The sequence below is a fragment of the Hesperophylax consimilis genome, chromosome 22 (genome assembly GCF_061612785.1).
Source record: "Hesperophylax consimilis isolate HC1 chromosome 22, BYU_Hcon_1.0, whole genome shotgun sequence".
Taxonomy (NCBI): Eukaryota; Metazoa; Arthropoda; class Insecta; order Trichoptera; family Limnephilidae; genus Hesperophylax; species Hesperophylax consimilis.
The window spans coordinates 3535209-3549945 of record NC_142857.1 but is presented as its reverse complement, the minus strand read 5'-3'; the positions used below and the strand labels follow the sequence as shown (position 1 = coordinate 3549945).

At 35.1% G+C, this 14737-nt stretch overlaps 3 protein-coding genes across 3 annotated transcripts in view; 2 read left to right on the top strand and 1 right to left on the bottom strand.

Annotated features, from left to right (window-relative positions):
• LOC149412683 (uncharacterized) overlaps window positions 1-14737 on the top strand; it is a 356728-nt gene that overhangs the window by 298703 nt on the left and 43288 nt on the right. The gene's annotated exons all lie outside the window — the stretch shown is intronic.
• LOC149412689 (uncharacterized) lies at window positions 7188-8036 on the bottom strand. The gene is made up of 2 exons (XM_089645359.1): window positions 8025-8036; window positions 7188-7882 (listed from the first exon to the last, which is right to left on the bottom strand). Exons 1-2 carry the CDS (start codon window positions 8034-8036, stop codon window positions 7250-7252), a joined length of 645 nt encoding a protein of 214 aa, XP_089501485.1. The 3' UTR covers window positions 7188-7249.
• On the top strand, window positions 12413-13548 carry LOC149412688 (uncharacterized). Its single transcript, XM_089645138.1, has 2 exons — window positions 12413-12482; window positions 12934-13548. The coding sequence occupies exons 1-2, from the start codon at window positions 12471-12473 to the stop codon at window positions 13435-13437; spliced, it is 516 nt and encodes a 171-aa protein (XP_089501264.1). The 5' UTR covers window positions 12413-12470; the 3' UTR covers window positions 13438-13548.

The window sequence follows — 14737 nt, the reverse complement described above, 5'->3', positions numbered from 1 at the left end:
CCGTCTTGTACCAGAAACTGCAGCCCAAGGAAAGCGAACTCAACGACAATGCCATGTGTGTAGACATACAGCAGTTCGAGCTCAAAAAAGAAGTGACACGAAATATATGTGCACCGACTGCAATCTTTCATTTTGCGTCTATCCATGTTTCGAAGACTACCATACGAAAAAGCAGTATTATTTAGTGAAGACAATTTTATTCCTAAGATATTGTACATAATAATTAGATTAGTGTTTTTGTTATCGTAATTATTGACTGCATGTACATTGTGTACCTATGTTGAATTTTTATAATGAAAATTGTGGTAAGTGAATATGATTTTTATTAAGTAAAAACAAAAATCTGCTCCGATTTCGATGGTTGGCGATTTCTGCAAAATTGTTTTTATTTTTTCCTTCTAAATAGCTTAGTATTTGTTTTTTCGTGCTAGTTTCTAAGGATTTTTTTACTATTTTTTTATACTCTACGAGGTGGCATTTATTTTTTTCTATATTTTGATTGTTGAAAAAACTCCCTCCAGCGGGACCATTTTCTTTCCAGAAACTCACCACCGGACAGGTTAAGTCTGGCTTTGTTCTACTTGTAAGGTCAGGTTAGGTCGATACATTGGCAGGAAATTTGACTTATCTAGATCATGTCTTAAATCATCACATAATCAGTTCCAAATATGAAAATGACACATTCAAAGTAAATCCGAGATTATTAAACTAGTGTTACAATCACGGACACAACAGAAAACAGTGTTAATAACAAATTTATTTTTCAACTAATTAAAACAAAATAGCTGGGTTAGAGTTGAACATTGAGTTAGAGCTAGATTTTAGATCTCTGTTTTTCTCTTTTGATTAAAAAATTATTTTTAAATTTTTTAAATTAAAAAAAGTGTATTCTGCCTCTTTCATTAGCTTAACGGAAAATGAAATAAAACTTTTTCAACTTCGGAAATTCTTCTTTTAATATTTGAATATCGCTCAAAAGTCACAACCGCTCCCTTATGGAGCCAGTGACACTATGGCATCTACAATCGGGGTATGTTGTGAAGCTGGAATGTTGTGGTTGGGAAGGAGGTGTAATACAAGTAATTGACTGTTCGGATCTGGTCACAAAACACGGTTGAATGGTTGTCTTTCACAAGAGTGATACTGAAAGTGTCTTCCACTTTGAAACGTGGCGCAAATATACCATAAGTTATTTAAAAAAATTTAACGCGAAAAACCAAAATAATTTAATTTTTCACCCCTGAATATACATCCACGACCTTTCTACAGAAAATCAATAACATTTTCATCCGGGGTCCTGAAACAGAAACGTTTTATTTGAATTTGAACTGAAATAGTATCCGTCTCGTAGAATCCGTATAAATCCACATTTCTGAAGATTATATTGTCTATTTCATTGAATAGAGAATAAACAGTATTTTATTTAGTCGTTGGTCTATTTAGAATGACCTCGTGACAACTTGAAAAACAGTAATTCATTGGGATATGATTTTGATACAAATCATTAATATATTTTTTAATTAAGATCTATAAACAATAAATTGATCAATTTATATCTAAATTTAGAAGCCACATAAAGTTGAATACAAATTAATTAGTAAAACTATTTTCAAAAGACGTATGACCTTCTTAAAATATGTAAATTCATTATATAATTACATGGCACACAAACAGGTGGCAATTTATAAAAGTGATCCTATAATTTGTAGGCTTATTTAAGAATATTATTCTTCATTTGGCTTGTTCTTCGGATCGAATTAACAAGCTTAAGAATACAATTTCCTGAAATTTTTGCTCCCCAGTATTTTACTAAGGTCCTGACTGGATACAAAGTTTTAATCTAACCTTGACTAGGCACCAGCAGTTTTCTTTTGAAAAGGCTAACATCACAAGTAACATGAACCCAATTGTAAGCATAAATTACTACGATGGATTTGTACAAACATAGATTATTTAATTAACATTTATTTTACGTAGCATTTCTCGATCATTCAGTTTAACCTTTGAATCAGTGTAATTCTATTTTAAGGTTTTAATGTTTTTCTTTCAGTGCATTGCAACCTTCCTGTGTCTGGTCGCACTGGTGTCCGGAAACCCCCTGGAACATGGTCAGTGGAAGGGAGAAGGCCGAGAGCCAATAAAATGGCCAGTGAAACAGCGGATATGAACATGCTTGGACTGGTGACTGGGCCCCCGCTGTAGGAGCATGGGCTGCCCCTGGAGCATGGGCCACAACTGTCGGCTCATGGACCCATAGAGCTCCTGCATGGGCTTCTGTGTGTGGAGGTGCCTGGGCTGCCCCCCAAGGATCGTGGGCCCATGGAGCTGCTCCTCTAGGACATGATGGACGTGTAGTAGACACCCTCGAGGTAGCATTCATCGTAAATATATTATATAATATACGTGAAGAAAGTAAGAACAGTTTTCAATTCAATATGGCAGTCGACAATGTCACAAGCTTGAAATTGATTTATGCTATCAGTATCAGAACGAAGTAACCCACTCAGCTATTCAGCTTTCGTTTGTTTTAAATGCATACAATACTACAAATTTATTATTAAACCCACCACATAGCATCCCCAAAGATGACATAGGAAATAATTTACCTTCGGAGTTAACGTAAATAATATTATGTGTTTAATTAAATGTATTTTTGACTTAAAAAGCCTATAGCAACTAAATTATTATGTGCCTATCTCCGATAAAAATTTGAAGGTGGAGGTGTTTTTTTTAGAATTATTCATTAATCGTTATTATATTTATAATGAATCTTTCTTTGTGTGTGCCTTATAGACTAAAAAACTGTTGGACCGATTTCACTGAAAGATTGTTGAAAAATGTTGCTCTTATTAGTGCAAGGAGTGTTTTCAGCAATGGGGACTCATGACTTTTGAGTGTACTAGAGTGTTAATATTACAAAAAATGGCATTATTGATGTTGTTGTTGTTGTTGTTGCTGAAAACGTTTTTTTTTATCGAAAATTCGTTTTGTTGTATGAAAATTTTCAGAAAATCCATGCGGCGAATGGCCAAACTGAATTTTTCTGAAAATCTTCCTACAAAAAATCGAATTTTCAAAAAAATATAAATATCGTTTTCGGCTACAACAATATTAATAATGCCTTTTTTGTAATATTAGCCCTCAAGAACACCAAAAGTCACTGGTTTTCAGAGGAAGACTTAACGCATTATCTCAGCACTGGATTGAGATACGGAGTCGAACAAAAAGCGATATAATGTAATTTTTGATTTTGACAATTCGGTATACATGAGTAAATGGTAGACGAAGTTGTGGACACCCAAGGAAAACATGGCACGATCAAATCAATCACATACTTAATTGTGGTAAAATGTAGCGGGTGTAATGAAGAAAGAAAGGGGTGTAAGGAGAATGTAAGACGTGAAAGTAAAAGGAAAATGAAATTGAGGACGCCCAAGGCAGAAATGACTCGATCAAGTGAAACAAATAAACTAAAAGTAAGTTTTTTCAACTGTCACGATTAAATTATTGCCATATTAAAAATGCACCCAATTTCAATTCATAACCTCAAAAATTCAAAACCATGTTATCTAGTAAAATAACAATTTTTTATATAACAATTGCGGTTTTCTGAAAGTGTTCCTCATTGAGGTACATAAAAATGATGTAAACGGTATACGTAAATCGATACAGTTAATCTTCATTTACTCACCGCACATTTTTATTGGCTGCTATCACTATGCATGATCGCAAGATTCAACTAGAACTAAATCCAATCTAGACAGTAATTTAGTTCGAGTTGATATACGTATATATTTTTTTACTGTTTTTAGCACCAATCGGGTAGTTTTTATTAATCTAAGATCCAAAACATATAATAAAAATAAATACTGACACACCAAAATAAAGCAAAATAAGCGAGGGAGTTTTTTTTTTGGCGCCTAACAGAAAGCCAAATAGGTCTCCTCCTTAATGTATTTTTTTTTTCATAAATTTTCATAGTACGGTTCGCTGCTGGTATAGTTGTCTCCAGATGAGCCGCACAAAGCACTGAAGCAGCTCCCAAGGCATGTAAGTAAATAAATATATAACACTATTAAAACCGTAGCCGTAATATTAACGGCTGCCTGATGTAATGTGACGATATTTTGTTTAAAGTTCATTGATATATAATAATTATTATATCTTTATTTAGGAAAGTTTACACATTACAACTATACATACATATTATGGTGTACATTGGTTTGTAACTTTTATATTTAAGGTTATTAAATTAATAAAAATGAAGAACTATTACAAACATAATATTGTGAAGGTAAATAGCAAATAAAAGTACCTACAGTTGTGATTTCTCAAATACCGCCTCACTAGGCTAGCATGTGTTGAGGCAGAATTTTTAGTGTTAGTTCCTAATACCATTGAACATACCTATATTTGTATTAAGAAGTATTCGCTCAATAATGTGGTGGTAATGTGGTGACTTCAATAACTGCGAATTTGGGTGAATGCACCGGTAAAGGCCCTATTCTTATTTTTAATCCAAATTTTTACATTATCTTTAAATTTTTTTTGTGAATCACATTGTTTTATGTTGACTGGAAGAATGTTGTAGAGTCTTGTCGCAAAGTATTTAAAGTTTCGTTGACCAAACGTAGTATGTGTTATCGGAATTTGTAGTAAGATTTTGTTGTTGCTTCGTGTACATCGTGTATTTGAACTTTTTACGTAGTAATTATGTATATTTGAGTATAGATGAGTTAGGATAGTTTTTGCATATAGCTGCCGAACATCAAACACATTCATAATATTAAAAATTAGATTCGAGTCTGTAATTATAGGTAGCCTTAGAATTATTTTTAAGATTGTTTTCTGAGCCTTTATGATTGGGTCTAGTGCAGATGAAGTGCCGCCTCCCCATGCTATGATACCATACTCAATAATAGATTGGCAGACTGCAAAATAAATCATTTTCAGGTGTTGAAAGCCGAGAAAGTTTCGTATGATTCTAAAAAAGTGCTTGGGTTTTCTTATTTTGTTTGCAATTAATTGGGTATGAAGGTTCCATTTGAGATATGGATCAATGGTGAGGCCCAGGTACTTCATCTGAGTAGAGCGTTCATCGGAACAACATTCATCGGAATTCAAACACGAGTGTATTCTGATGGAGGCATCATCAGGAGGTTGACCAGTAATATTAATACTTGGTGTGACATATTTAGTTTTCTCGGTGTTCAGTGTGAGCGTGTTTATATCCAACCATTTTTTTACCATGCTTATATCCGTTTCAGCTTTTTTGTAGACAGCTAGCCAAGTGTCAGTTTTAAACAGTAAAACGGTGTCATCGGCAAAACTAACGATTTTCCCCTGAATATTAATGTTGCATAAGTCCTTAATATACAACAGGAACAAAGACGGATCTAATATACTACCTTGTGGTATACCGTAGTTAGATGAACAAGTGTTGCTAAGTATGTTATTTATTTTAACTTGTTGCTTGCGCTCATTAAGGTAACTTTTAAAAAAGTTAAGTTCGTTTCCCGTAATACCGATTTGTTCAAGTTTGTTTATTAATTTACTGTGTGATATTGTATCAAATGCTTTGGAAAGATCTAAGAAGATTGAAATACATTTTTTTCTTTTATCAAGGCGTTTGACAATGAAATCTGTGACAGCGGCAATAGCGTCCGAGGTGTTCTTGTTTTCTTGAAACCCGTATTGATTTTCTGAGATCAGTTTATGGCTCACAAGGAATCTTACCAGCGGTGAGTTGATGACTTTTTCAAATACTTTTGATAGGCTTGTTAGTAGGGTTATTGGTCGGTAATTATTTACATCTGTCTTGTTTCCTGTTTTATGTATAGGAATAACGATACCTTGTTTAAGATTTGAGGGTAAGTGGCCTTGAGTGATACTTAGGTTTATTAAATGTTCTAGGGGCAATGCAATTTCCATAGACAGCGTTTTCAAGATCTTGGTTGTTATGCCATCAACCCCGGCTGAAGAAGTGATTTTTAAGGAATTTATAATTTTTAGAATCTTTTCTGCTGACACCGTTTGGAAATTGAGTCTTCTGTTGGAGTATTGAAGTCCTGCTTCAGTAGGTTGAACATTCCCATAATTTGGTAGTCGAGAAGCAAGATTTGAGCCAATATTAATAAAGAAATTATTGATGTAATCCGCAACGAGCTTAGGATTTTTTGAGGTGTCAATAATTTTTCCATCAATGCAGAGTTTTCGTATGTCCTGTTTGTCTTTGGCATTTTGAGTATTTGTGGCTTCTCTTAGAATTTGCCATATTTTTTTGGGATCGTTATTGCTTCCTTTGATTTTGTCTCCATAGTAGATTTCTTTTGCCTTTCTAATGACTTCCCCGCACGTATTTCTGTATCTTTTATAGATGTTTAATGAGATTATGTCGTAAGGATTGTCCTTCACTTTTTTGTGTAGTGCATTTCTTCTGCGAATGCAGTTGATGATTGAATGACTTTGATCCATGATCCATGATTTTGCATCATTCATTTGATTGAATGACTTTGATCCATGATCCATGATTTTGCATCATTTTTGATCCATTTCAATGATTTGGAGGGTTTAATTTTGTTTGGAATTTTTTTTGACAAAATTGTGGTATTATTACTTAATTCATTTTTCAGAAAGTCAACAAAATATTATCCATGCATCATCTGAGTTTTTTATTTGGAAAAGCTCTTGCCAAGATTTATTTTTAATTGAGGTTTTTAAATTTTCAATTGTATTAGTATTATTTTTTTCCACGATTCTTGATTTCAGTTTAATGATTGAGAATACCTAGAATTTAGGACATGATGTTGCTGGAAATAAATTTATTCGAAACGAGAGTTTGGCAGCAATACCAATTCCTTAAAGGTGGAGAGGAATCGATTAGAATAATATTTCACGAAAACATTGTGCCTCCACTGAATTCTTGTTGGTTTGTCGGACGGCACTGTTGGGTAAATAGACAATTTAATAAAAAAACTTTTATTGCTCCAACAGTTTTGAAAATGTGATTTTTAAAATGCCTAAGCCTAAGTCAAAAGAATTTAAAAATTGATGTTTTAATGATATAAACGAGTTAAAGATATGTTTTTATTGGTTTTTGTATCATCATAAGTGTATTAAAAATAACACAATTTAAAATGAACGTATATGATTAGCTTTATATAATCAGCGGGAATGGGAACGAAGTAAGGTGCTCTATTAAGCACGTGGTAGATCGGTCAGGTTTCCAATGCAAGTGGATGGGTTTAAGTTACCAGGATCCAGCGGCAGCCTTGGCAGCGAGGTGGGCGGCCTTGGCGTGGGCTACCTCGGGGGTGTCTACCACACGTCCGTCAATTCCGATAGGGGCTGCTCCATTAGCCCAGGAGCCTTGGGGGGCAGCCCATGCGCCTCCCCACGCGGCAGCGGGAGCCCACGCAGATCCTCCGTTAACAGCGGCTAAGTGGGCGGCCTTGGCCTGAGCGACCTCGGGGGTGTCTACGACACGTCCATCAGGGCCGAGAGGGGCAGCTCCATTGGCCCGTGAGCCCACAGGGGTGGCCCATGCTCCGGGGGCGGACCATGCTCCTACAGCGGGAGCCCAAGCTCCGGCTCCGTTGACAGCGGCTAAGTGAGCGGCCTTGGCCAGAGCAACCTCGGGGGTGTCTACGACACGTCCGTCAGGGCCAAGTGGGGCAGCTCCATGGGCCCATGAGCCCACAGGGGTGGCCCATGCTCCGGGGGCGGACCATGCTCCTACAGCGGGGGCCCAGGCACCAGTCCATGCACCACTGTTCCACTGTCCATTGTCCTGGCTCTCGGCCAGACCTTCTCCCCTCCATTGGCCATCCTCCAGGGGGTTTCCAGACACCAAAGCGCCCAGACACAGGAAGGTTGCGATGCACTGAAAAAATGCCATAAAATATTTTTTTATTAAAAACGACTGATAACGTTATACTAATTGGAAAGGAATAGTATTGATTGATGAATCTGTGATCATCAAGCAATAAAATCGAAAGCGTTAACACTTAGTTATTTGTACTTACAATTGGATTCATATTGCTTGTGATGTGTTAGCCTTTTCGGAAGAAAATTGCTTGTGCCTTGTCAGAGTTAGATGCAACTTTTATATCCAGTCAGGACCATAGTAAAATAGTGGGGAAAAAGACTTTCAGGAAGTTGTATAATTTTGCAAGCTCATTAAAACAAAACAACAAATATTATTAAAGATAATGCAAAATGAAATACCTTTCTTACGAATAAACATTTGGATATTTCATTACCACGCATCGAGTGTGTGTCAAAGAATGTTTTGCTAATTATGTTTTTGTCGCAAGGCCGCTGTTATTTTAGTTATTTTTACCGAGTGGTCCAAATTTGAAAATTTGAACAACTGAATTAGAAACTTGGTTTCTGAAGACGATTCTTTATTAATACACTTACATAAGTCCCGGCGTTGCCCGATAAATACCCAAAGATTTCGAAATCCAATTCATGTAGAAAACAATTTATCTCTACCTGTTTTGAACTTCAAGTGTGCGATTTCATCTAGAAGTACCGACACTCTGTTTCAAGAAATTGTAATTGAGGTGGTTTAAGGAAATTTTTCGGAGACTTCTTTTGAAGATCAAGCTTAAAAAAAAATATCTCGTAATAAGATTAATCTCATTGACTTGATCAGAAAACAAATGCCCACCGGGCAACTTTTATATAAACAGGAAGTAGCAACGCGTACCCAAAGGATTTAAACCAGTGATTCCTGAGCATATTTCAATTTAAAAATGTAGATGTGGTATTGCTGCCCGACGGTATATATTTAAACTTGATCCAAAAATATTTTCTTTCGCACATAGCCACTGATCACACTTCTAGAAGTCGCGACGGATCAAGTGATGAGCTTAGGTGGGGCTAGATTAGGCCAGGTGAAGTTAGGTTAGGTTAGGTTGGGCTCTGTCTCGTTTGTTACAGTGCTGCTGGACCGAGAGTGCGTATCATCCGACCCGCTGGGCTGTACCCATCTACTCAGTGGCCAGGTGTGACGGAATAATATATATTTTTTGTTTTTATTTGTAAAAACATAATCTTCAAACAGCAAAATTTACAAATATGGTATTAAATCACTGGTTAAAATCTTCAGGTTCTTGCTTTTTCAACTTGAATATTATTATGCTTCTAGAAAGAATTTAGATAAATAAATCTTTATTAATGTCACATCAAATCCTACGAGGATTTGCTTGGAGGATAGCACTTCAAAGAAGCGAGTACTCATATGATGAAATTGATCAAACTTAAAACATTTCGTCTTTGGAAAAACTTAGAAAGGACTCTGATCTAATTTGCAAATTCAAAATTATCAACAGTATTACTGACACAGCTGCTTTGTTGCGGCTCATCCAGTTCAACGTCCCGTCCCGTTTACTCTGAAATAATGAATTGCTGTTCCTCAATCAGCATTCCACTAATTGTGGTTACCATTTTCCTTCGTCCAGAATGGCGAGACTGGTCAACTCATCGTCAAGTCAAAGCATTGAATTTTTTGGTGTAAGCCTCAATAAATTTTTACAGTCGTACTTCTCATTGTAATTGTAATTGTCTTGTAATACTTGTAATTGTCTTCCATCTGTACTTTTTATATTTTGTGTATATGGTCATTACTCATCATTTTAAAAATCATCGTGTAAAAAAGATTATATTGTTAAGGCGATGCCATACGTAGTAATGCAAAATCATGTGTTTTTGGTTTGAAAATTTGGTCGCCTAGAAATTTTGCAGATGCTTTAATTAAATACTGCAAGTAGAATACATCTTGGCCTTTGACCAGAATGGCGAGACTTGTCAACTCATCGTCAAGTCAAAGCATTGAATTTTTTGGTGTAAGCCTCAATAAATTTTGACAGTCGTACTTCTCATTGTAATTGTAATTGTCTTGTAACACTTGTAATTGTCTTCCATCTGTACTTTTTATATTTTGTGTATATGGTCATTACTCATCATTTAAAAAATCATCGTGTAAAAAATATTATATTGTTAAGGCGATGCCATAGGTAGTAATGCAAAATCATGTGTTTTTGGTTTGAAAATTTGGTCGCCTAGAAATGTTGCAGATGCTTTAATTAAATACTGCAAGTAGAATACATCTTGGCCTTTGAAATAATCGAGTATTTTTTAGATAAGTCTTTTTATAAGCCCAGAACAAAATAATGTATAAGGCCTATGAAAACTGCTTTAAAGTTCAAAATCTCCTACTTACGAAACCATTTTCGTTTATAATTTTATTGGATAATGTGGCAAATTAAGTTATTTATAGAATGGAAAAAAAATTAAATATTTTTGCCTGAACATCTACAAAATAAAATAAAAGGCACTTTTTGGCCATGTTTTTTTCTTGCATAAATCAAAACAGGCGGATGGTGTTAAGCGGGAATTATAAACCATATGTACGTCGTAGTGCATCGCCTTAATGAACTTTTTGTCTTGAAATAAATAAATAAATAGATAAGAGATTATTACGGTTTTTTAATAACGATTTTGAGTGTAAATTACACCTTATTGCTTATTCCTGTTCGTTATTAATAACTTTGATCATTGTCTTGATCTCAGTAACATACTAACTTAACTATCAATTATTTGATGATTCGAAGCTAAAAATTAGTAAAACAAACTCACAAAAGATGCAGTTTCTAGGAGTAACGCATACATTTCGATTGTCACGTATTTGAGTAATGTATGTATATAGTTATAAATCACATCTTACTTGTATACAAATTAAATGATTGCTTAAGTACTCTTTATTGCATCATTTAAAATAATATATGTTATTGATCCGCTAATAACTGTAGAATATCAGGGTCACTTTTTTTTCCGACAGTCACATTTCTTTTTAATATTTATCAATAAAATATGTTTCATTAAATTTTAAACTTTGAAAGTTTTGTCTTGGCGAAAGCTTTATCAAGTGGGTCATCTTACAAATCAGATGAAAATATGCAATTTCTTCATTGAAAATAAATTTTAATTTAATTAGTTTATGAAACTTTTTAAACGCTGTTATAATACACTAATGGACAATATGGATTGAAAACAATATTTCCTAAAATAAATGGTTGCGGCCAAGACTCGAACTCGGAACCCTTCCTAACTGGGAGATACACATTTGAAAAGTTAATTTTCATATTAAAAAAAAACAATCCTTAAAATAATCTATCTTGAACAATCTTCCATGTGTCATTTTTTTATACGCCTGACGACGGTTTTATTACAAATTAAATATTTTAATGTTGGGATAAATAAACACACTAATTTGAATGCTTCCGTGGTCGATGGGTGATGCTCTCGACTATGAATCCGGAGGTTGTTAGCGTCCAGACTTAGTGAAAGCCAATATTTATATTTTAAACGCGGCTTAAAATGATTTTATCCTTCACCAAATCTGAATTGCCGGGGACTTTCCCCTCTTCCTCTTCCCCATCACCTTCCCCTCCCAACTATCTTCATACATATTACTTTCCCCAATATATTGGGGAACATTCACAAAACCTGTGCGGTATTCATATAAAAAAAATAAATAATAACAAGGAAATGTTCATTTTGGTTATGTGCACTTAGCAACTAAATCGGGAAGCCTTGGTCAGAAAATAAATTTAACAATCTCTGAAAAAAAAACTGCTTATAATAGATTTTACATAAAATTTATTTTATGACTCCGCAGTAAGCGTTAAAAAAAGGAAGGAGATAATTTGAAAGTGATTTGTTTAAATATGTTAGAGGGAGCGCGCTAATATTTAAAAACGATAATAGTTAAGCGGAAATGTGTAGTAAAACACGACTTGCTTAAAATGGATAGAAAATATCTAGACAAATGCCTAAGTAGCATTTAAAGATACACTATTTAATATATATATATATATATATATATATTTATATTTTTCGGAGCATACTTCGCGATATTTTTTATTGAGGGAATTTCATATAATTACAGTTTTGGCTCTACAAATGTAAATAAATTATCTTCACAAAGAAACTGCATACTTAAAGTGTTTAAAAGAAATATGTAAAAAAATAATTTCGTAATCTGATATTTTGGATTACCTTAGCGGATGAAAACCAAATTCATAACAATAACAAAAAAAAGATTTTTTCAATAATATCCAAAAAATCAATAAATGAGTCAATAAAATGAGAATCAATAAAATCAATAGTTGACCCAAGTAGCAATTGCAGTTAAATAAAACATTAACAGTTGATCAAAAAAGAAAAGATCTATTTTATAATAACTGTCTTTGAAAATTAATATTAATCACTTACTATTTAATGACCCCCAAGTTACTAGCCTAAGTTTTTTTATGTTGTTACAACAAGTACAGAATACCAGCTGCCAAATTTGTTCCCTCCCCACCCCATTGATGTTGTTTCGTTGGAATATATAGCTCGGACCAAAGTTCCAAGAGACACAAGCAGTTTTCTATCGAAAAGGCTGACATATCCAAACAAAAATGAATCCAATCGTGAGTTCCCTATTATTATTCGTTTAAAATAAGTTAGTTTAATCAAACTTGCAATTGTGGCTATTTTACAAAACTCAAACAAATTGTATTCTGAGTTGACAATTGTGTAAAATTGTCATTTGTTTTGCTTGTATTCATGTTGCTGTAAGTGAAATCTCGTTAAAAATTACTGATGAACTTGTGTGTCATCTGTCATTTTAGTTTTTCTGTATTCATTGAGTGCTGTTTGTGTTGAATTTATAAAGTTATTAAAACTTCTCTGTTTGAAATGGTTACATCATATAAAAAAATAATTGTAATATAATATTCTTATGCCAAAGTTAATGGTTATCATTTTAATTAAAAAAATAAAACAGGTATAAGAAGTAAAAAAATCTTTTCATTATTTAAGGCATGTGTAATTGTGTAATGCTTATAAGAAAATGGTTATCATTGGATTATTTTATTTCAGTTCATCGCTACCTTCCTGTGCATGGGCGCCCTGGTGTCTGGAAACCCCCTGCTGCTGAACAACGGCCAGTGGAGGGGAGAAGGTCTGCTGCAGAGCCAGGACTGGGCTGGTAAGACCTGGGGAGGGCCAGGAGTATGGGCTGCCAGCTCTGGTATCCTGGGAGCCCCTCTGGGCACATGGGGACTGGGAGGAGCCGCTATCCTCGACGGACATGCCATCAACCCCGCTGAGGTAGCCGTGTCCAGGGCCAACCTCATCGCCGCTAACGTAGGAGTCGCCACCTCTCCCCTCAACTCGTGGAAGTCTCCCATAAACTCGTGGGTGTCTCCTCTCAACGCATGGGCCTCTCCAATCAACTCATGGGCCTCTCCTCTGAACTCGTGGGCCCATGGAGGCGCTCCCATTGGAATCGACGGCCGCGTCGTAGACACCCCTGAGGTAGCCATCACTAAGGCCGCCCACCTGAACGCCAAGATCGCTGCCGTTTCCGGTGGACTGTGGTAACTTCCTATTTTCTTCAAACAACTGACTGATTGATTTAAACTTTGACAACTTTCCTGTCGTACTTTTATGTATTGATTATAGAAAACCAATAAAAAAAACAATGTTAACAAATTTTTTGACTTAATTTTCTACTCATCTCCAATTTCTCATTTTTCAATTGTTATCAGACCCCTTCCCGATAGCAATTTGAAATCCTGGTAACATCTACCAAACCTTTCGACACCTGACTGAAACTCACACCTTTAACCTGTCAATCGTAATATTTATATTTAGTATATCTAATCCGAATAGCTCTTAAGGTGCAATTCCCGTTTTTTAAATAAGTCTTAAAGTAATGAAAAAATATTATCATTATAAAAAAATTATCAATCATGAATAAAAAGACAAATTTAAAAGAAAAATAAGATTAACAAATGGATTATTTTGTATATTTATTTGAAACATAATTAACTTTGGAAGTAGGGTATGGGTACTGCCGCACCGTGAATTATAGAATAACCAACACCTCGTCCATTGTCCACTCCAAGTGTTTCGTTACGTTAGGTGCTAAGTAGGGGTGTCCGTGTTTATACGATTTGACCAGGTTTCGGTGCCGGATTGAGAGTGGCCGGTTGAGCGAGACCTTTTGACCTCTCCAGCCGGGCTCTCTTGAACCATCATCTACCATCGCAGTGGAAAGGATAGATTCATACGTCAGTCACTCCCGAACATACTTACCGTTAGATATCTACCCACCCCTACTACTTTTATCTCCTTCCTTTCCTAAGAAAGCCCCTCCACACAGCATCATCAAAGGTAAATTAGGGCCTGTGGAGAATTGTTCTACAATATTTAAATTTGAAATAATTTCAATAATTTAAACTTTCCGTTGTATCTCCGGGTTTTGCTACAAACTCTCTGATGCAATAAAACTCCGGCTTCCAAAAAACACTTGGACTTTGAATTGTGATAGCTTGACTTTGGCTCTGATATCTAAATTAGCAGGCGGTTGGAATAATCTGGACCCCGACCTTGAGGTTGTCACCTTATTTATTACCCTATTATTATATGCTAACGCCATCTATGGGCATCCTTATGGACTAATCTGATGCCATCAATGGGTAAGCTCAAACAATAAAATCAAGGATATTAATTATTATTGGATATTACAAGAAGAAAACTTAACGAATGAATTGACAGGTTTCATAAAAAATTGTCGGTAAAATTACTAGGAAGTCTGTACACGTGTTATAAAAAAAGTCATATTTTCGCGTATGGTCCATATATTTATCAGGACAAACGCACCTGCAAAAACACGGGT